The sequence below is a fragment of the Zalophus californianus genome, chromosome 9 (assembly GCF_009762305.2).
Source record: "Zalophus californianus isolate mZalCal1 chromosome 9, mZalCal1.pri.v2, whole genome shotgun sequence".
NCBI lineage: Eukaryota > Metazoa > Chordata > Mammalia > Carnivora > Otariidae > Zalophus > Zalophus californianus.
Genome location: NC_045603.1, coordinates 128,043,766 through 128,066,778, shown reverse-complemented (window position 1 = coordinate 128,066,778; position 23,013 = coordinate 128,043,766). Strand labels below are relative to the sequence as shown.

Sequence of the window (23,013 nt, the reverse complement as noted above, 5' to 3'; positions counted from 1 at the left end):
GCTCAACCAAGTGAGCCACCCAGGCACCCCAAAGAGTGACTTTTTTTTAAGGAAAAGATTTTTGAACTTCATCTTCCAAGTTACGAAACAGAAAGCCACACAACCCACGTCCTTAAATATAACATGCCATTAATGATGAGAAAGAAAACTGGTATTTCCAGAAAAAAATCGTAAAAGTTTCCATCACTAAGCTTATCAAAGTTGATGAAATGTGTGGTACTGGAGAAAGAGCAGTTTTTATAGTCAAACAGTTTTGGGTCTGAGAACAGGATCTGCCTGTATTAATGCATTTCCTCTTGGCCAGAGGGGAGAAACAGGGTCCAATTCACACGATTATGGGAAAAAAAAAAAAAAATCCATGAAGTACCAAAAAGAAAGCTAGCATGTTGTATGCAAAGTCAACTCACCCGGTCCATATTTAACGAGGACCTACAGTGAGAACGAGTCCCTCCTTCTGAGTGCCGGGGCGACCGACCGCAGTGAACCAAACCAACGGAAATACCCGCCCTCTGGGAGCTGACATTCTACACGCTGGTTCGCTTCCAAATCATCTGCACAGATGGTTTTCTAGAAACAGTTCCTCTGGCATGTCAGAGGTCAGGACTTCAAAGACCCAGGAGAAGAGCTTCCTTCTTAATTACACAATATGCCTGGTATGTTCTACATCCATATGAAAGCCAAAAAAAGGGGGGGAGGAAGTGTAAGATACTTGAACTATACCAAGTAATTCCCCTGGCAAGCCTTGCTGCTTTCTAGAAGACGAACTGTGGTTCCTGAACTTTCCTGTTTCATTTTAATCTGCTTTTGAAACTTAGTGTAGTACCAAAGTATTTGCTCAATTCCTGGGCATAAAGACTGTGGAATAGCTTCAATCTCTTACTTAACTGTTCAGAAGGAATAGATGATAATACTTAAAAGCGGTACAGGCAGTAGTTGCAAATCCCGGGTCCCCACTGGTGCGCTGTGGGGCCTTGAGCGAGTTACTTCTCTGTAAACAGAGGACACCAGCAGCTACCTACTAAGGCTGTCCTAAGAATGAAGTAGGAAACTAGGTCAAGTTCCTGAGACTGATTACCAGATAACTGGTAGCCACTATTTATCATTATCATTACTTTCTACCCGTATTGAGAAGCTAGACAAGAAACGAAATGTAAAGAAAAAAGTGACAACACGAATGTCATTACTTGTTTATACACACAAACATGGGAATTCAAAGTAACAACGTGAACACCTCGAATTGATAAGTCAAATGCTTCTGAAAACATGCTACATAAGTTTCCTTTCCATTTTTATTGGGGCACAGAGGAATTCGATACTGCCCATCATCCCAGAAATTTAGGACTGGAAGGAACAGAGAGAAAACAGAACCTCAACTCTGCTTCATCAGTTCGGCAACTGAATTCACGAATCCATTCCCTATTCTTTGCTTCTCCTCTACACTCGGCACCGCTGTCACTGTGAGGGCATCTACGCCGGGGGGCAGGGGGGGGACAGAGGTGCTGGCAGAGCCACAGCGCCCTGGGACCCCAGGGACACAGCTGAAAGCGTGCTGCTGCAGGAGGAGGAGCTGCCGTGACCCCACGACCCCATCTAACGTAGTGTTTCCCCCCTAGTCCTCAGTCTTTCCTTGTCTCTCCTGCAAGTCAACATTTAAAATGCATTTCTGCCAGGAACACACGGGACCTCGACTGGTGATCTAGGACCCCAAACCAGGTACCAGCAGAAGGGGGTCTGCAGTACCGGCCCGATCTGGCTCCTGGCCTGTTCTTCCAGCCAAGACTGTGATTTTTCACATGTTTAAGGAATTGGCGCCAAGGGAGGAGGGGCAATGCAGCCGAGACTGAACGTGGCCCGCAAAGCCTAAAATGTTTCCCGGCTGCCCGACCCCTGCCAGAGACAAGCCCTCCCGCCCCAGTACCTGTTCTGTTCAGCCTCGCCATGTTCATCATTGCCTCCTGGTACGCCAACTCAACGTCTTCTTGAGTGACCACTAGTTTGATCTTATTCCATTTTTCAGGCTAGTACCAGGAACAGAGGTTAGGAGGAAAAGGGGAAAAATGTGATTAATCTAACCACTAGAAGAAAAAGGGTGTATTTTGGGGGGGTCACCTTCTGGGGGTTTCGTTTATCTAATTTTGTACACAAAGTTACGTTTTCTTTCGCTTCCTGTGACTTGTGTTTTGGGTGCCCCGTCAGATGCTGAATCATGCCATCTGTTCTGTTCCTGACCACCCCCTCTCCTGTGGTCCAGTCGTGCAGTTTCCTGGCCACGTAAACCTGGCAGGACACTGGGCCACCGTGCGGCTCCCCCCACGGCTGGACGCGGCTCACACGGGGAATGGCTGCCGACATACTCTGCTGCTCCTCCCCATCTCCTCTAACAAGCTGAAAGCTTGCGCTGTCATACAATCACATTTTTACCGACGTGACCTAAATTCTGCCTCAAGCCATCTCGATGGACACACGAGGGTGAAAACAGCTTTGACTGCACGCACCCTGAGGACAGCCTGGGGTGACCACAGAGGTGGTCACAAAAGTCAGGAGAAAAGAAGCTTCCCTTTTTCCGCAGTCTGATTTTCCAAGACTCTAGCATCGTGATACTATCATCCTGCTCCATGAGTGGCCACCATCCAGGCATTCTTTTTCTTTTTCTTTTTTAATAATACCCAACAATCTACCACCCAATGCAGTAACTGAAGTCCAGCCATGTGCTCTTCCCTTAACCCACAGCTCCCCATATCTCCCCCAGAGCCAGTAACTATTCCAAAGTTTATATTCATTCTTCTCCTGCCGTACAAAATACATATTCTTGTACATACAGATGCCAAAATAATTTACTCTCTGGTTGCCTCTGACCTTTATGAAAGGGTATTATGCAGTTACATAATCTTTGGATCTTCCTTTTCTCAATTCTGAGCATTAAAAAAAAAAAGTAAGGGTAGTGTCAGGTTGTGAGTAGGGAGAAGGATCCCAAACCCCTCATCTTTGAGGACCCTCTGCCTCACCTGCCTTCTTTCAGCAACCTTGCTAAGTTACTCAGACCTGGCCCTTTGCATGAAGAGGCACCGTGGATTCCTGGCCAGTCGTGGCCTTCCAATGTGACTTACAGGTCATCATACCTGATGGGAGGTCTCCCCTCGTCACTGGATGGAAGGGAAAAGTAACTCAAGGATGTGGCTTAGAGATTTTCTCTACTCTGCCGTATCGAGGAAGATATATCTGGTTGATCAATAACATAAAAATTTTTATTCTTTTTCAACTCTTTCTCAAGAATGGTAGTTCAGATGACAGTGGCAGAAATTAAAAGCACCAAGATACGTAAGAGTATGCCATAACCGTATTAATTTTTGAATTGTTATGGCAAGGAGAAGAACCCTAAATGAAGTGTGATCATAGCTCAGCGGAAAAGTGACTCAGGATAAATATCTTCATATTCTAGAGGCTTTCTGCACAAGGTAATTACTTCTCAAAATGTTGGAGTTACTAATTAGTTTAAAAAGACAACACAACCAAACAAAACAACTGAAAACCTCATGAATAGAATAATTTAAATTGTCAACAACCCTGCCTGTATTTATACCCCCAAACACTACACTTTCCATACATTCTCCTATGATTTCTTTTAGTGATGCTTAAGATACGAAAGATAAAGCACTCCATACATGGTACTGATTTAATAAAAGAAAACAGACAGTCCCTAAAATTTGTGAAGGACATAGCTGATACTCCACTCCGGGGTAGTGGAAATGAAGGAGCTCAGTTCTGGAAGACAGGGTGAAGCCACGGGGACGACCTAGATGTGAAACGTGCAAACAAGTCTGAGGGGCAGGGCTTGCTTACGGATGAGGAGCGGCGCTCACTCCAAAGCAGACACATCTTCTCGAGAAAGCGTACTCCACAACAAGCACACCAAGGAGACACTCACAGGACCCCGTGTGCAGAGTGAACGCCCCGATCTCCACACCCACCAACAAAAACGACCCCAGTCCCGCCAACGTGCTATCCACCCCGCCCCCATGGCAGGCGGCGCTCCACTCACAATGTCCAGCCACTGGTGCACAGCCACGGCCACCTGTGTCCCCAGGGGCTTCGTCAGCACAAGCACGTCCCCCGGCACTGCGTTATCTGGCCTGAAGAAAAGAACAAGGCAGTTGAGTGTAATCAAAGACATAAACTCACTACCAATAGAACAGGAGAAAGAAAAGGCTGGTCCAAGTGCACGTGTGTTTGCAAAACACTTAAAATTTAAGCCAACCACCACCAGGGCAGTAGAACCTTCCTTGGAATTGTTACTGAGGCCATTGCTGGAGCAGAAACACTGAAAGAAGTGAAGGGTCTGCCAGTTACCTTCAGGATCGCCCACACCCCCAAGGAGTGGACAAAGAAGGAGACCACAGCCTTCAAAGGCAAAGGCCTCATCGGGCCACGCTCGTGTGTAATTCTCAGTACAGACCCACCATGGTTCAGGGGCAACAAGACTCCTGACACCAAGACCGTTTCTCACCATCACTCATGAGATAGAGACCCGTGGGATGTGGCTCCAACCTGCGGGTTTAATGTTTTGGTGATTTCATCAAAGTTCTCAAATTCAAACTGACCAACACTAAGTTCCCTACTTGGCACCCAGATAGACTCCTTGGTTGTTCCCTGTCTTAAAGACAGAAGGCCAACACTAAAAACACAAAGGCCGACCCCCCAAGCGAAACCCCTATCACACTGCGCCCTCACTGCGGGGCATGGCCAGCCCTCGTGTCTTTCTTGCGTCGGTTCACGCTGTCCACCCAGCCGCTCTGCCCTCCAACAGTAGAGGACTATGTCACCCATGCCGATCACCAAGCCAGGGGCACAGACTTAAAATCAACCACTAGCTCCCCAGTTCATCCCGTGATCTCTGTATCCACTGTTCGCTTTGAAAAATGTTCATGTGGTAACGGTATGTAAGAAACTTTCCTTTTCCAAAAAGTAAGCCTTGAGACATGAATGTCTTTCAGGTGTGACTCAGCCGCACCTTGGCGCTGGTATGTTCTTGGACAGCACTGGTTATGTGCCAGCCACAAGCATTACGACTCACAACTACCGGGTGATGTTCAAGTTCATAGGCACTACTGGATGAAATATAACGACATGTGCACGCTCATTCCTGTTTTACAAACCAAACATACATGCTGTTGACCAAAAAATCCACTGAAGCTTGTTTTATTATGTTTTCCTAATTTTTGCAATTGCTTAAGTTCTTTTTCTACTGAAAAGCTGAAATGCGGGAGGCAGATGGACCCACGATCCTCTGTGCAGAAGCCTGAGAACGAAAAACATAAAACACAGGAAAACAAAACTCTGGTGTAAGTAAAATGCAAGACCCTTCACATGAAAGCTATCAGACAATGTCTCTAAAAGGAGCTCCCATCAATTAAAAAAATGGGCAAAAGACAAGAATATATAAAAATATGCTCAACTTTCCTCACAAAGGAGTAAGGTTTAAGCCACCAAACAGACTGGCAAAGAACTGAGAGGCTTGTGTGCGCACTGTGTTGGTGGGGGGGGGGGGGGGGGGGGGCGTGGCAGTCTTGTTCACTGCTGGCCAAGCCTCTACGCAGGGCAATCTGGAGAAATCTATCATGACTCTGCACATATATTTGACCTAGCCATTCTATTTTGAAAAATTTCTTACCAAGAGTTACGCATATACAAAATCATCTACGTGTAATGGTTACACGATGAAGTACTATTTGTAATGTCAAAATAATGGAATAACCTAAATGTGAATAGTAAATTGGCTCAAACTTGGTAAAAGTAGTTCCCTTGTCCAGGAAAGGAAACTGGTGACAAGGACGGGGGGACTCTGCACTGTAGATTTTTCTCTAACGTTTGAACACCGAATCATGTGAGCACACTGCCTGTTAGCACCTGCTCACTGAAAAAAGCCAAACAGGGATGCCCGGGTGGCTTGGTCGGCCCCACGTCAGGCTCCCTGCTCTGCTTCTCCCTCTGCCCCTCCCCGCCCCACTCGTGTGCAGGCTCTCATGAATAAATAAAATCTTTTTTTTTTTAAAGGTAAACAAATGGAGCTTCTACTTCCTTCAGAAAATAGGACATTTTCTTTTCTTAAAAAGACATCAAACATGTAAAGTTAACTTCTTTAAGACAGAATCTTTCAAAGAAAAAAAGAGAGAGAGAGACAGAGAGACTCTTTCCCAAAGATCTAGAAATGGCCAGAAAGCACATGAACAGAGGCTCGTACGATTAGCTACCAGAGAAATGCCAATTTCACACCGGGACATGGATCACCTCACACCTGCTAGGCTGGCTATACCAAACGTGCACACAAGTCTCGAGGACTAGTGAGGATGCGGACACTGGCGTTCTCCTATGTTGCTGTTTTGGATGTGAAATGGAGGCACTGTTGGAAACCAGGGTGATGGTGGCTCAAGCTACAGTTACCATGTGACCCGGTAATTCTTAGGTACATCACACCATGGGAAATGCAATGTATGTTCACAAAAACTTGCACACAAAAGTTCACAGCAGCATCATCTGTTAACAGGTGGAAACAACCCAAAGGTCCATCAACTGTGAACACGTGAACACACGCTGGTCTCTCACACCACGGACTGTCAGTCAGCCGTAAAAAGGCACGAAGCAGGGACAACATGCCACAACACGGAGTCTGAAAACGTCACACCAACTGAAAGAAGCCAGACACAAAATACTGATGTATCCTAGGATTCCATTTATCAGAAATGTTGAAAATGGGCAACTTCACAAGATGGAAAGTAGATTAGCGGTTTCCAGGACGCAGGGAGAAGGGAGTTGGGAGTGACTGCTTACAGATACAGGGTTTCTTTTTGGAGTGATCGAAATGTTCTGGAATTGGACAATGGTGATGGCTGCACAACCTTGTTAATACTAAAAACCAGTGAAGCGTATACTTTAAAAAGCTGAATTTCATGGGGTGCCAGGCACAGTCAGTTAAGCGTCTGACTCTGGTTTGGGCTCAGGCCCCACGTCGGGCTCTGGGCTCGGCATGAGTCTGCTTGTCCCCCTCCCTCCCCCTCTGCCTCTGCCTCTGCTCTAATAAATAGATAATTATTTTTTTAAAAAGTTGAATTTAATGTGATGTGAAATTTTGTTATATGAATTGTACTTCAATAAAAAAACCCCAAAATTAAAAAAAATTAGGAATAAAGTACTGTTTTGTTCCACAAAATGATGAACCTTAAAAATATCATGCTACTATTGGGTGCAGTGAAAGGCAGAATGGGAGCCAGGGGAACACGGAGTGACAGTGAGGGGGATAGGTTTCCAGCTGGGGTGACAGAATGTTCTACAATCATCTCTGGAGATGGCTACATAACTCTGTGCAACACCACCAATGGGATGTGAATTCCTATTTCAATACATCTTTACTAAAAAACGAAAAAGAAAGTGAGAACCAGGCCAGGCGATGGGAAACAAAATCCACTTACATGATAAATTCATTGGGCTGGCAGACAGTCGTGGCCACTCCTCCCAGAACAATCCAGGGGTTTAACACCGTCTGGCCACCAGTCACAGACGTCCCTGCCTCCTCTGCTGCGTCCTTAAAACCCTGTATAATTAAGGGCATCACTTTGTCCCTTTCCTAGGGTTGAAATGAACACAAATGAAAAGTCACATAAAATTCAGTTCAGAACCCAGAAAAGAGAATCTACGCTTAGTGTCATAAAGAAGATCATAAAACCCTGGAAGGGCTCCTGCGGTTTACAGCCAGGGTTGGGGATCAGAGGAAGGAGGCGGCAAGGGCTGACACTGCAGCCATTTTATCAGGAGTCGGAAGGCGCTCTAGGTTACAATGTGAACGGAGCCCAGACAACACAGAATTAAAAACTGGAATTTGACTGGCTCCATAGATCTGCCCTCCAGCATCTGAGGGGCCAGCTCTTTCAGGGGTCCTTAAGAGTTCCAGCGCCCTCCTCCAGATGCTGTGTGGAAGCCATGACCAGCTAATTTCTACGAGGCGCAGCAAACCTCTTTCGGGGGCACAGAAACAGGTACCTTTCAAAAAGAATCTAATGGAAATCATCCCTGAGTCAAAGGACAGGGGCTGGTGGCAAGGCCATGGACACGGCTGTGTGAGCACGTGCCTGCACGGGGCACCCCGCTGCGTCACTTCCCCGCGGTGTCACCCCCAACAGCAGTGGCGTGCGCCCGGGGTCTGTAAGGCTAGGCCTGGGCCACAGGCCTGGTGCGGAGCTGCTAGGACTGAGGCCTCAACTTTAGTAAAGCAAACAAACATGCCTGTCTTGGCTTCGGTCTACCTGGAAGAGAGAAGGGGAAGCAGGTGGTGGAAATGAGAACAAGAATAGGTCAGAGTCTCTATTTTAATTCACGGATAGTTGCCAAAAAATAAACGGGGAGCCCGACAGAAGAGGAGAGCCGTGCAGCCTGGGTGCCTCCTGTTACGGACGGGGTGGGGGGACAAAGGGCAAATCAGTCAAGTGACGCCAGCAAGAAAGCAGACTACTTACCCTGTCGGTCATTTTATTACTGATTCCGAGGAGCATCAGCATATTGTCGCATTCCGTGACCCCCATGGCATAGAGGTCACTGAGGACGTTGGCACATGCTATCCTGCCCTGGAAGAGAGGGGGGACGTGAGAGAGGACAATGGGGGACTTTCCGTGTGTGCCTACAGAGCACCTCCCAGGACAACTCGGGGACTTTCCAGGGACGTGGTCCCCGCTTTCTGTGTCCTTTACTTCATCACACAACCACGAGGCCATTCCTTCACTGTTTCTCAGACACTCCTGTGACCACCTCTTCTTTCTTGTGCAGAACACAGAATTTCTGTGTTCTTTCCCATTCTGAATATCGGGAGAAGCCTGCAATGTATTTAGATGGGGGAACCGGGGTTGGGAGCAGATGCTGAGCCGAGCAAGGCTGGAGCTAATGGGTCTGGGAGGAGAGCTTATGGAATGAAGAAGTTGGAAGACAACGGTCTTCTAAAGCAAACTTGGGAAACAGCCACGTATTCTAAACAGATTCTAAAAATATGTTCACTTTATTGGTTATAGAGAAGATGATTTTTATAACACAGGGAGGGAGAAATTTTGGTAGCTTCTTTTCAAGGCTGTAGAAGATAAACAGGAAAAACATTTTGCTTGAGAAATCAAAAAAATAGAAGAGAGAAAAAACATCTAGGCCTGAAGTCAGACTGTTTTCTAAAGCACGTAAAAAGCATTTCCAGTGAACTATATTATTTTGTAAGAAACTTTTTAACTCAACAGAAATATGATAAAGATTTTTTTTTTTTAATATCCACTGGAGATTTTTTAAATATTAAGTTGTCGGGGGTACCTGGCTGGCTCAGTTGGTGCAGCTAGTGACTCTTGATCTCGGGGTTGTAAGTTCAAGCCCCATGTTGGGTGTAGAGATTACTTAAAATAAAATCTTAAAAACAAAACAAAACAGGGGCGGGTGCCTAGGTGGCTCAGTTGTTAAGCATCTGCCTTCCGCTCGGGTCATGATCTCAGGGTCCTGGGATCGAGCCCCGCATCGGGCTCCCTGCTCTGCGGGGAGCCTGCTTCTCCCTCTCCCGCTCCCCCTGCTTGTGTTCCCTCTCTCGCTGTGTCTCTCTGTCAAATAAATAAATAAATAAAATCTTTAAAACAACAACAACAAAAAAAAACAATGGGCGCCTAGGTGGCTTAGTGGTTGAGCATCAGACTCTTCATTTTAGCTCAGGTCGTGATCTGAGGGTCGTGAGATCAAGCCCCATGTCGGGCTCCATCCGCGCTGGGCACAGAGCCTGCTTGAGATTCTCTCTCTCTCCCCCTGCTCCCCAACCCCCGCTCTGAAAAATAAATAAAAAATAAATATAAGTTGTCATTTCTAGATAGTAAAGGAGAAAATGACAAATTGTTCTTCTGACATATTCTAATCAACTCCCAAGTATGATCATTTCAGCAGCTGGCTCAGTACTCGCTAAGGTTTTCTTAGGACTTCCTGGCAGAATGGCAGTGAGCTCGGAAGTGACAACAGCAGGGGCAACAGGGCTTTTGCAATTCGGAGGTGCCTGCCACTTGGGGCTGTAGCCATGTTCTGTCCCCTCTCTGATGCTTTTAAGAGATGCTGGCTAGAGGCACCTGGTTGGCTACGTCGTGATCCCGGGGTCTGGGATGGAGTCCTGCATCGGGCTCCTTGTTCAGCAGGGAGCCTGCTTCTCCCTCTATCTGCTGTCCCCCTGGCTTGTGCTCTATGTCAAATAAATAAATAAAATCTTAAAAAAAAAGAGAGAGAGAGAGATGCTGGCTAAAGGCTAAATTCTGGTCCTAGCCGCCTCTGCCACCTGGTCAGATGGGGCACCTGTGGTCTCTCAGGAGTATTGCTCCAGAGGAGAGAACAGAAGTGCAGGGGCCAGTCAGGTTTCTAGTCAACTATCTGCTTGTCACTGGCACCTGAGAGGTGACCTTCCACCTCCCCGCACTAAGCTGTCTCGGGGCCCAAGTCCCTATGCGTGTGGCTTGAGTTCAGTGCCCTGGCACACAGGGAGGCCCATTTCTTAACAGCATGATGCTCCCCGTTTCTCCATCGGCTCCTCGTCTGGGAGGGGGTTAAAGTCGGGCAGACCAGGAGGTTGCTGGCGTAGCCATGCACTGGGCAATTTGGAAGTAGATCTAGGCAGGGCCGTGATCAGTAGCCAGGAACTTAACACCGCAGATCAGATATGCATTCTACATGGTGACACATGACACACTGAGGTGCCTAGTGACCAGAGTTGGAATCGACAGTCAAGTAGCTTAACTGTGGTGAGACGCTAAGCTGTTTATTTCTGGAAGGAAACACCTAGCATCAGTCCTGCTACCGAGTGTGGTAACACCTCGTAGCCTCAAACACAGGAATGTGGAGTTTACAAATGTCAGAGGAAGAAGGAAAGAAGAAAACTAAGCACGTCCGTCAACAGATGTGCTGAGGACACAACAGGCGCTTGCGCCCAGACACACCCGCAGGTACAGGAGCAGCAGAGGGGCTCCCCGTGCCTGCCCCCACTGCCTTCCGTCCGGTACCGAGCCTGAGCAGGGCAGACCCAATGGCTGCGAGTGCAGAAGGCAGGGCAGCGCTGGCGGGATGCTGACAACTGGCGTGTCAGGAAAGCCAAGTCCCCAGCCCCAAACCCAACCAACAAGCAGTTCCGGATGTAAACACACACCCGGGTCAAACTCACCATCATGTAAGGGTCATCGACGATAGGATAGATGTAATCCGTGGTTTGAACCAGAGAGAGACCGCCATGCCTCAAAGGAATGACGCAAGTATCCATTCCAATGCCTATAAAGATGAAAGTCGTCAGCGTCCAAAAACCAAAAGGAAAAGCCATTTCATTTTATACCATCAGTGTTGCGAATAGGAGCGGTTTCGTGCACGATGCTTATGGAGCACTGAGCCCTGCCAACAAAGCAATGTGTTTCCTATCAAGGCCGTAAGTGAAATAAACGTGAAACATAACTGGCTTAAGATGGAAAGTGAGAATAAAATTTGTTAGTCATGAAGACTCAACTTCAATACCGTACAATTTTTAGACTTTAATGATGCCTCCAAAGGAAATTTTTCCTTTGTATTACTGTATCATGTGGCTGGCACCACAGAAAATTCCTTTAAAGATGAGAAAGCGTTAACGGAACTTGGGTTGTCTTAGCTACAGTTACTTTTCGAGTAGATCTTTAGGCGTTATTCTGTTTTCCCCAATAAAAGTCTGTAAGATCTTTTATACATATAAGTGTTATTATTACTTCTCCATTTTAGTCAAAAATGAAAATGAAAATGGGGAGGGCGCCTGGCTGGCTCAGTCAGTGGAGCGTGCGACTCTTGATCTGGGGGTCGTGAGTTCAATCCCCATGTTGGGTGTAGAGATTACTTAAAAATAAATAAATAAGCTTAAGTGAGAGTGAGAAAGGGCGGGAGGGAGGGAGAGAGAGAGGAAGGAAAGAAGGACAAAGTTGGAACAAGTATTCGTTTCCACTCAAGCTTGGACAGACACCGTGGCATCTGTGGGATCTGGTATGTAGGTTACCAAAAGTGTTTTTTAAGAGGAAACTTTAAAATTCCATGTTATTTCTCTTGCGGAAAACTTGTAAATGTCACCTATACTGGCACGCTATCAAGCCTGCAGGCAATAGTTCAATTTATTAAAAATCGTTTCTAAACATTTAGAAAGATAATATGGACAACGGATGGTCTAATTAGAAATAATTCCCTTTTCCTGAAATTGGTTTAGAAACAGTCAAAACTAAGCTACTATAGACAACATTTCTTTGGAAATCACCTGTAATGGGGACATATTCAAATTCAGACTGGCCCTCCCACCAAGCAAGCTGAATAGAGTGCTTTCCCTCATCTCTCTCGAAAGGATACCCACCTGCCCCCTTATGAGGATTTCAACTGGGCAGCACAAGAGCTGAAGGTGGAGAAAAAAAATCAGGATAAAATACCAAAGGAAGCAAGTGGATGGCACCCTCGTAATTCAGAATTGCAAACGGAACAAGAATAAATCATATTTGCGTCACACTGAGGCGAATGTCTGAGCACCTTTCATATTCTGCTTGAGTAAAACTGCTGCAGTGTAACGATCTCAGCACCACAACGGCAAAATACCCACGAGAGGCCGCATCACAGAGGCACCTTATTTTCCCAGGCCTTGATCCATTATTACTAAAGCAAAAATAAAAATCGAGGTTAATAAAAAGTCACAGACTTTGTGAAGGCGGGCTGATTTTCCACCACACAAGATGGCAAGGCAGTGTCCGGATGGCAAGTCTCACGGGTGTGTGACAATGAAGCACACTGCCCAGGTCATGAGGGTCCATGTGCATCAGGTGGGAACACGTGTGATAATTCATCTAAATGACATATGTGCACACCTCCCAGAAACTTCACCTGACAACTGCTTTTGAGCACTTAAGTGGAAATGGCAAGAACCACAACTTTACTCATCCTGAGTCTCCCTAAATTGACCCAACAGGTCATTCTGAGGATATTACTGTTTGCTTCAAGAAAGAGTGAAATACAGTTTTCTTTGGGGTTTTCATGTATAAACCACAGGACTCCTGAAGGAAACCAGACATAGCTGCTGAATGTTAGCTTTAAATGTTTCTCATCAGGGCGCCTGGGTGGCTCAGTCGGTTAAGCATCTGCCTTTGGCTCAGGTCATAATCCCAGGGTTCTGGGATGGAGTCCCGCTTCAGGCTCCTTGCTCAGTGGGGAGCCTGCTTTTCCCTCTCCCTGTGCCCCTCCCTCTGTTCATGCTCTGTCTCTCTCTCAACCAAATAAATAAATCTTTTTGTTAAAAAAATGTTTCTATTCTGGTTAATCCAAATTTGAATTAAATAAATTTGATTTGTGAAGGATTTAATTTCTATTTATATGTATTATCAGAGCATTTTAACTGATGACTCTTGAGCATGTTTACCAAAAAACCCAACATTTCATTAGCAATATTTTATATCAATTATGTGTTTAAATGAGGTTTTTAGGATTAAGTAAAATATGTTAGAATTAATTTCACCCAATGCTCTAGGAAATTTGAAATTACACGTGTGGCTCACATGGTATTTCTCTCGTACAGCATTGGTCCATAGTGACTGGGGGAGAGAGGGCCTATCTGAGATGAGCCACTGGCCTTAAAAAACCAGAGGATCAAGTTGAGAGCGAGGGACAGTCCAGGGAGAGGACAGGTGGTAACAGACGAAAATACCACGGCGGGGGGGCGGGGGGAGCCTCAAATACCAGACCAAGCAGTGTTATATTTAATTACCAGTGGGTGGTGGGGAATTCTGGGTTTTCAGCAAGACTGAAACCATCCATCAAGCAGAAGAACCCAATGATCATACTACCACCACTTGCTGGCAGTGATCAATACTTGATATAGCTCTTATGTCTCAGGCAAGAAACACTTATTTTAACATTTCTTTAGTGAGAATACATCTAATCAACACATGTACATTTAACAACTGTCACCATCTTAGGATCCAGGAAATGCCACTCGTTTAGAGTTTAAACACACTGGTGTGTATATATCATGTGTCTATCTGGGTAAAGATACACACCCGTAATTTCTGATACTTCCAACACTTAGAAATAGTAAGTATGATTATCTCATTCCCAAGATTGGGACACTGTCGCTCAGATTAACATTAGTGACTCGTTAATGACTGTGTCCAGACAAGAATCTAGATCTGATTCCAAAGCGAAGTTTTGGCTATCTAGATGTTACCACTTCGGGACGAGGTTTAATACTATGCTTCCTTCAGCACCCACTTGCTTGTAACCTGGGGTCCTTCTGCCCCTGGAGAATGCCAGGAATGCTCAATTTTATGAGTGGGTCTTTTTCTGGGAAAGGTTCACGGCTTCCAAATGCTTCCCCAAAGCCCTAGGTGACTATACTCCTTTGCACTAGTATTCTTCTAACAGCTTTTTTCTGCCTCTCCACTTACTGTCCCCATCTGTCTCTCCCCTTTGCCACTGCTAGGTTGTACCTTGCAGCCCCTATTCTCACTGCAAACATGTTGGACTTAGAAACCGGGTGACAAACGGTATGGTGCGGGGAGGAATCAGAAAACATGGACTCCAGGTCCTGACCCTCGCCAAGTGACACGGGATGGGTTACCCGGCCTTCCTGTGCATCATGGGGCAGAGGGAAGAGCAATGAACTGACATTTTCAAAGTGCTTAACAGTGCATGGCATGCTCATAAGGTCAACAGGGGAAGTTATAAAGAGGAATTACTACTATATCCACGAGGCTTTTATTGCATTTGGTTTTGCCCATTTGGCAGCTTATTTCTCTTGACATAGTTATAGGACAGCTTTCTCAGTACATTCTTATTTCTTGACAAGACAACATCTAATCCAACCCATTCACGTGGCATTTCTCCATGCTCAGACATCAGCTAGATGAAGCTGGTTTTCGAACTGAGCTCCTGGGAGCCAGCCCAGCGGCCCTTAGAGTGTGGGGTGTGAAGTTTCCTCTCCTCCAACCAAAGCAGCTCTGCTTTTATATCTCCTTTACATATCAGGGAAGAAAGGAGCATCCTGGGTTGTGAGACAGAATGTTTTAAGACAGAACTGCACAAACAATGGGTGAAAATGAACAGAATGAAAACCTTATGTAAGAAAGCTGATCGGGTCACACACCGTAACTACCAAACATTCAAACTCCTAGAATACACACCAAACACTCAGAAGGCCAAGTGAGCACAGTCTTATGCCACGTCCTTAACGCACCAGACAATAAAAGCTAACAAACAATATCCCAATAGGCTAGAATTTCTTTCTGAGCTCTGTGCTTGGGAAGAGGCAAACCACTAAAACATCAGGAATTTAGTAAAGAAAAAAAAAAAACAACACACTCTCTGTGCCAGATGACGCCCTAGGGTCAGGCACACATTCAGTCCGGTCTTCTCCCCCCTCCCTAGCAAAGCTCATCCAACAGTGCATACTGCATAGGAACCCAGGGGCCCCCCCCACCCCATCACTGCCCTCAACGTGCTGCTCAATGACACGTAAGCACTAGCTTTCCTAAGGCAAAGAAGAGAATGCAAGCGTTTTAAGGAAAATTTTAGAACAGATGCATAAAGGAGTTTCTGCTTAATCCTCAGCTAACTACAAAATTCAATTTAGTAAAAAATTCTCTTACCGTAACAGAATTGTCTCAACTGCACACTTAATAGTTTAAAAATGGCTAGAGCACATTTCTTGATGCTTTTCAAGTACTTCCTCCAAATAAGTTACAATATTAGAATAGTTATCATTGCTTTGCTTTTTGAAAAAGGCACCATGGGAGGACAGAAGTTTGGCTTTTGACTCATTGACTTCAATTGCAGCCAAGATGCTCTACTTTGGGGAAGTATAAAAGAAGTAATGGTTCACATACCAAGCCTTGGCATAACTGCTCCCAGAAATTGCTCATCTTCTTGGAAGTGGTTCTCTTGTAAGGATTCCAGCAATTTCTGCAGGACATCTTGGGGCACTTTGCAGCCAGTGCCCTTCAGTTCAGTGAATCTGGTTAGCCGGAAGCTCTTGTCCAATTCATAACTTTCGGGGTTAAAGGACTCCCGCGTAGACATGGTTCTGGGGCGCACACACCTCACAGCTGGGCTCCTCCCCTCCCTCTCCTAGCGGTTGGTTTCTTTACAGATCCACCTAGGTAGCGCCAAAACACAAAAGACACCATTAAAAGAATTCTCACCAGTACTTGCTAAGAATCAAGTGAATACAGGACAGTGACAAGTGTGAGAAAAGCTGCAATCATCCAGACTGCATAGGGTGATCGGAGGCCATAACAGTTCATTACAGTGAGGCATAATCCAGATCGAATCATTTTTAAAAAGTGACTGTACCATCACAGACATCTTCTACTGAAGAAGACCTGACGTCTGTGTTCCCATAACTGTGGCTCTGAGGGGCAGCCAGGACACCTCCCCTGAAGAAAGCACTATGGGCCAGCTGACACATGACACAAGGCCATCTTGAGCAGTAGGTCCCAAAGGTTCTTCTGGCGGCCAGCATTATGAGAAAACTTCTGGTCACTTCATCTGTCAACCTAGAAGCACTACGGTTGAGAAATTAGAAGGCCTGGCTAAAGGGACTTTTCTGGAAAGCCTCTTAGTATCTTCTGCTATCTCACACAGAAAAATAAAATGCCCATTAGACAGACACTCTGCAGGAAAAGGATGCTGACGGAAATGCACTTGATGAAATTCTTCACGATGCTCAATTCAATTTTAGAAAAGCGTGTTTTCACTCTGGGCCAAAAGTACAACATGATCCAAAACTAAGGAAGCCTCACTAAAGAACACAACTCGAAAAGTGGAATGGCTGTTTAACACAGCAAGATTAATTTTCTCCAAGAGAGCAGTGGAAAGTTCTCTAATGTTTTAATGCAGTGCTCTTTCCTAGAAAGCAAACATCCCGCCCAACAAACCAGTACACACACATCATTGACAAAATAAATATGCTTGCCCCTGCTCATTACGGTTTCATTGCAGAACTAAAATGAGAAATTAAACTGTACTAAATCACTGGCATTTATGGTACTTGGTACCACTGGAAGTTTCTAGGGCAAACCCTTCTAAATCTCAAGTCTCAGAGGTTAAACCAGAATCTTCTATGTGGTCCCAGGGTTTACAAACCTCCAGATTGGTATTTTATTGGGCATAGAATTACAAACACCCCAAGTTTCAGAGTCAGTTTCCCCTATAAAATTTATGATTAAGAACATAATTCCCATTTATAGAGTTTCTGATCTCCTGGGAAGCACATCACTCATTTAAAATAAATCTCTCTCTCTCACACACACACACTCACAAAATAACTAAATAAAATAAATCTCACAAAGCCCGAGTTTGGGCAGTAATCCAAACTGTCCTTACAAAAACATGTTTGGGGTAAGCAATCATTTCGGTTTGAAACCTACAACTGTGCAGGAACAAACCTTCCAAGATTCCAAGAAATCAACCTGTCCAAAAGGAGGGTTGGCAGGGGAGCAAAGCAAAATACCAGAGGGGAATTCTGAAGCCATTTTAGAGTTAGGAAAAGTCCAATAGCACTTTGACTTGGAAGAGTTTGGAACAAAACAAGTCCTTTGCTCACAAAACGCCTCGCACTTAACATCGCCTCACTCCTACCAGGGGGAAAAAAAAAAATCCAACTCACGAGGCATCCAGTTATTTTCCTACCTCCAACCCTACCCTCCCCCCCCAAAAAGAGGCGGGGAATTTGAGGGACTAACTTCCTTTTAAACATAATTTATATTTTCCCAGATTTTTAAGAGGAAAAAAGTTTAAAACACCTGAAGTCCACAAAGCACTCAGGAGTTTTAAAATTCGAAATGGAACGAGGGACACACATCCCACACTCACATCCGAACCTTGAAAACTTAGTTTTTGGAGGGTGGGTGAGCGAAAATGGGGGGGGTGCTTGGGGAAATCGTAATTAATGGGGGGGAGTACATTTGCATAATAAGAGATAGTCCGCTCCAACCCAGAATCCGCATGTTTACACCTTTAAAACAATGATATGAATATTTAAAGACAACGGTTAACCCTTTCCTTCTCGGCCACCTTAATTTTTTTTTTTTTTTTTTTAACCGCGTGCGTCAGGCGGGCCGCACAGCTCGGGAAGCACGGTAAGCGGGGACGGAAGAGGGTACAGCCGCAGCCCCGTACCTACCTCCCTACCCCCAAGCCCCTAAGCCCAGGAAATAAACAAAGGGGTGGACTCCGGGCCCGGCGCGCGGGGGCCGGGCGCTCTCCATGCAGCACGCGTCCAGGCGGCAGCCGGAGCGCGGAGCCCCGCACGCCGGGGACACCTTAAGTCTCAGGCTGCCGCCTTTAAAGGCAGACCGGGCCTCGGCTCTTTGTGCGGCGCGGCGCTGCGGGCTGGCCGCGGCCGGGCGGAGGCAGCGCGGCACCGCCGCCGGCTGGGCCATGCCCGCCCGCTCTCCCGGCGGCGGCGGCGGGAACGGCAGGGAGGGCGCGAGGCGCGCACGGCCAACCGGCCGCGGCGGGGCGGGCGCGAGCGCGGTGGGACCCCGGCCCTCGGGGCCGGCCCGGCCCGGGCGCCCAGGGTCAGGCGGCGCCCGCGGGCCGGAGGGCGCGCGCGTGGGGGCGGGGAGGGCCCCGGAGACGCCGCGCGCCGCGCCCGGAGCCCGGCCTGGGTTGTCCCCGCCGCGCGCGCGGGCCGCCGCCGCCGCCGCACAAAAATGTCGGCGGGCGAAAAAATTAACCCTTGCGTCGCCGCCGCCGCCCTCCCCCTCCACTCCTCCCCCGCCCTTTCCTCCCTCCCTCCTTCCCCGGCTCCGCGCGGCGGCGGCGGCGGCGGCGGCGCGGGCGGTGCTTCTTTTTTAAAGCGGCCCCACCAAGCCCTGGCTCTGCCCCTCTCCAGGCAGCGCTGGAGAGCGCCGGCCGTGCACGGCTCCCGGCGGGCCCGGGCGGCCCGGAGGGGGATCTGCACGGCCGCCATGGGCCTGCGGACGAATATTCCCCTTTAAGCCTGGCGTCGCGCCCCCCCCTCCCCAAGCCAGGCGCTTACCGGTTCGCTTTGCGCCCTCCTCCTCCTCCCGAAAACGGGACTCCGGCGCTCCCACAATGCACCGGGCGCGGCCGGGCTCCCTTAAGCGTCGCCTGAATAAAAATGCCGCTCCCGGCGGCGGCGGCGCGGAGGGCGGGAGGGCCCGGGCCGCGCCTGGGCGCCGCAGGGGCTCGGCCTGGCTCGGCTGGCCCCTGCCGGGAACCGGGCCGCCGCGCTCCGCCGTGCGCCGCGCGCGAGGGGCCTTTAAGGGCCGGCTACCGCCCTTTAAGAGGCGGCGGGCCGCGGCCGGAGCGGCTCGGTGGCTGCGTGCGGCCCGGGAAGGGGGCGGGGGCGATGTGCAGGCCCGAGCGCGGCAATGATTGGTCTCGGGGGAGGGGTGGGGGGTTGCAAACCCGAGGAGCGGTGGCATCCGTTGCATGATGCAAAAAGGATTGATTTCAAAAGTTGCGAGTTGCACTGGCAGCAGCCTTTGGCGCCCGGGCCACCACCTACTTTTCCTCGACCCGCCGGAAGGGCCGGGAATGTTTTCCAAAACCTGGCCGGGCTCCACCGCGCTACACCCCTGCGGGACGCTGTACCTGCTCCCCGAGCGCCGCCGTCGTTTCGTGCTGGGAGACAATGACCGTGGAAACACTTTGAAAAAGAGTAGGAGCAGAGGAAAAGCCGCCTCTGACACGAGGAAAGATTTTTTTAAAACATAAACGGCGCGTCTGATTAGTAGTGACTTCTGTCCTCTCTCCTTTCTATTGTTTAGCCTGGGCTCGGGACCTAACGTGCGGCTTAGTGGATGTGCCGCCATCCCGCAAAGTTTCTTGAATGTTCAACGTGCTTGGTAGGGAGTCCGAGCTCAAGGTTCCTCGGTTACATTGTTTGCTCTTCACATGTCCAAGTAAACATGGCAGCCTAATACTGTGTGTGTTTGAATTAACACTGATAGAAGAGCTTCCGCATGTGAAAGTGCTTTCTTCAGGTTTTCGACTCTCCAATACATTGCTGATTAAAATAAAGCAAAAACGCTTTCCCAATACTACGTCTTTTAGGGCTTCCCTCAAAACCAAGGAGTGTGGAGGAACGCCGACCAAACTTTTCTAGGGTGGTTCAGCATTTTCTAAATGGATTTGGGGGCAGGAATGTTTTTGTCACCGAAAGGGGCTTTATGTTTGGCATCAGGTTTGCAGGCTATGCAGATGCCCTTTTCATTCTTAAAATTTCTGCTTGACGAGTCCTCAGGGTCTTATTCTCGGTGAGGATACAGAAGTGATGTAACCTAGCAGACCGCCTGATGCAGGCTTTTCCGCTCTGTGGTTTTTTTTTTTGTTTGTTTTGTTTTTTTTCTCGGTACCTCTACAGTAAGTTAGGAAAGCATAGAGTAGCCTGGATTCTCTGATGTGAGTGGTTGGACTTCTGTAAGAATGGCACAACCCTGTGTTTGACAAAGCTGGATCTGCCTCTGAATCACCTGGGAAGATGCCTGTATACACAATCCCCAGGCAACTCTCCAGACCTCCTGAATCAGGCAAAGGGGATGCAGTATCTTTATTCCTCCCATCCTCTCCCTTTTGACATTAATTTTGTGAGTTCTTGTGGGGTTTTGGTTTTGTTTGTGAGGGTTTTTTTAGCAAGAAAAGTCACAACTTGAAAAAAAAAGGTTGGGGGGATTAGGGGCAAGGTGTACCTGAAGATGATGTGTCATGCTGGGGAGTTTGGTATTTATGGTAGTCAGCAGAGTTTGGCAGATTTGTTTTTTAAAAGTTGAGCTCTAAAAAAAGGCTGTACCACATCTGGGAGGATGCCCTCCCCCAGAGGGGAAAACGGGGCCATATCTCTAGGAGGTAATTGTAATAGTCAAGACTGAAGTTGAGGGGATTCGAAAGGAAGCGGCAGGACTGTAGACAAAAGAGTTGAGGGGATTTAACATGGGGTTGGAGGAAGGAGCATAAGATGACCCCCAGATTTCTAGTTTTGCGGGACTGGGTGGGTAGTAATCCTAACTGAAAGAGCAACTATGGGAAGGCAAACAAGTTTAGGGGTGAGTTCAGCTTTGGAAATGTTCAATTTCAGGCACCTGCCAGATATTCTAGACTGAATGCAATTGGTCAAACTAGGGCTTGGCACTTGGGGTGGGGTGTGGGCTCTTGAGTCTGAGATGCAAATGTGGGATCCATCAGCATGTAAATGGGGTTTAAAGCCTCGGAAAGAGGTGGGATTAACCAGGAAGGGGAGTTCAGGATGAAAGTGAAGGAGACCTTGGACAGAGCCCGGCGGGGCTTCCTAATGGAATGGCTGGGCGAGCTGGAGGCTGATCCCTGTGGACTCTGTGGGAGGCCAGCATCCTCAAAACCTACGCCTTCCCGCAGCACTCCCCACCCCCGGGTGTGGAGGTCTTAGCAGCTCCACGACAACTGGAGTCAAATTCTTCTGGGCAGAGGCTGAAGACTCTTCACTAAGCTAGGGATGCCTTCATTCCATATGGAGTCCGTCTCCATCCTTGGGGCCCGATAACCTACTGGATCTCTCCACCCCCCTTCTTTGCTCTAAATGCATGGCTCTCTGTGCTTCCCCCCAGTTGGCTTTTCTCCCCCCAGCCTTTTTCTGAGTCCTCCCCCGTGGAGCCATCAAAGCCCCATTCCACTGGGAGCCTTCTTCCCTGAGTTTTCAGGTCCTATGGGCTCCAACTAAAAGATGGTTCTCCTGGATTGCTTTACCTGGTGGACCCTTGTTAAAAAATACACATTTACCAGCCCTGCCCCAAAGATTGTATCTAGCTGGCATAATGGGTTGAGTCGGGAGAAAGAGTCTTTGACCAAACTTTAGTCAGGCTCCTGAAACTTCTAGCTAAGCCCATCTACCTGCTCCCTTGCAAAATCCCATTTTAGCAAGATCCCCTCCCCCACCCTCAATATCTAATTGGGTTCCCCACCCCCCACCATCCCCCAGGTGACCGTCTGATCACCTCCCCCCCCACCACCTGCCTTTAGCAAGAATCTTGTTAGGTCAGTTTAGCCAGAATCCCCCCCACCCCTGTTATTTCCTCTTAGTAATTTTCCACCCACGGGTCCTCACCCTGCTCCTTGACTATAAATTCCTCCTGCCCATGCTGTTCGGAGTTGAGCCCAGTCTCTTCCCCCACTGCAAAATTCTCTTTCGATGGTCCTGAGTAAAGTCTGCCTTACCATGTTCAACACATGTCATAAACTGTTTTCTTTAATAGTAATTGTGTCCCCCACCGGAGATGTGTTGAAGTATTAACCCCTGGTACCAGTGAATGTGGCCTTATTTGGAAGGGTCTTTGCAAGTGTGATCAAGTTAAGATGAGGTCATGGTAGATTATTGTGGGCCTAAATCCAATGACTTACAAGAACAGGGTGATTTGGGGACAGAGACACACGGGAAAAGCCCATGTGAAGACTGGGGCAGAGATTGGAGTGAGGCACCTTCAAGCCAAGGAACGCCAAGGATTGCTTCTGGTCCCCAGAGGCGAGGAAGACCCTTCACTAGAGCCATCAGAGGGAGCACAGCCCTGCCAACACCTTGACTTGGGACTTCTGGTCTCCAGAACTGAGGGAGAATACATTTCTGTGTTCTGCATTAAGCCGCCCAGTGTTGCCATATTTGTCACGCAGCCCCAGGAAACTAATAGGGCTGGTTGGGGGCATATGTCGGGGGAAGGAGTACTAAGAATCCATGCTTTTAATGGGCTCCCCTGCTGATGCTGGGGGGGGGCAGTGGGCGTGGGGGGGCACTACTCTAAAGAATTCTGCTTTCTCAGACACTCAGAGGGACAGGAGATTGCCTGTTCTGCCTCCCACATTCTACGAGCTCCAAAGCAGTCTTGGGGACATGACTTGCCTCCTGTGCTGACTTTCTCACTTCGGGTGTTTACTATCCAGCATTACCACCATCTGTTGCCAGGACAGTCACTCCCCTACACTGCTTGCGTTGTGCCCGTTCAA

The 23,013-nt window shown here is 47.9% G+C and overlaps 2 protein-coding genes across 9 annotated transcripts in view; one reads left to right on the top strand and one right to left on the bottom strand.

Moving 5' to 3' along the window:
- Positions 1–19,111, bottom strand: part of SEPHS1 (selenophosphate synthetase 1) — a 30,221-nt gene extending 11,110 nt beyond the window's left edge. For 3 of the 8 annotated variants that reach the window (XM_027592101.2, XM_027592102.2, XM_027592099.2), the window contains exons 1-7: positions 19,061–19,111; positions 15,903–16,171; positions 11,201–11,304; positions 8,505–8,612; positions 7,464–7,618; positions 4,040–4,130; positions 1,919–2,018 (exon numbers count right to left, since the gene is read on the bottom strand). In XM_027592101.2, the coding sequence (XP_027447902.1) occupies positions 1,919–2,018; positions 4,040–4,130; positions 7,464–7,618; positions 8,505–8,612; positions 11,201–11,304; positions 15,903–16,095 (751 nt within the window). In that variant the 5' untranslated portion in view covers positions 16,096–16,171; positions 19,061–19,111. Of the gene's footprint in view, positions 1–1,918; positions 2,019–4,039; positions 4,131–7,463; positions 7,619–8,504; positions 8,613–11,200; positions 11,305–15,902; positions 16,172–16,368; positions 16,507–18,199; positions 18,458–19,060 lie in introns of those variants that run through there. The other 5 variants (XR_003519691.2, XR_003519692.2, XM_027592103.1 and 2 more) reach the window with 3 other exon arrangements.
- Positions 16,575–23,013, top strand: part of LOC113921446 — a 66,663-nt gene continuing 60,224 nt past the window's right edge. The window contains exon 1 of the mRNA XM_027592117.2: positions 16,575–18,155. The gene's annotated coding sequence lies outside the window, so the exon portion shown is untranslated. The remainder of the gene's footprint in view (positions 18,156–23,013) is intronic.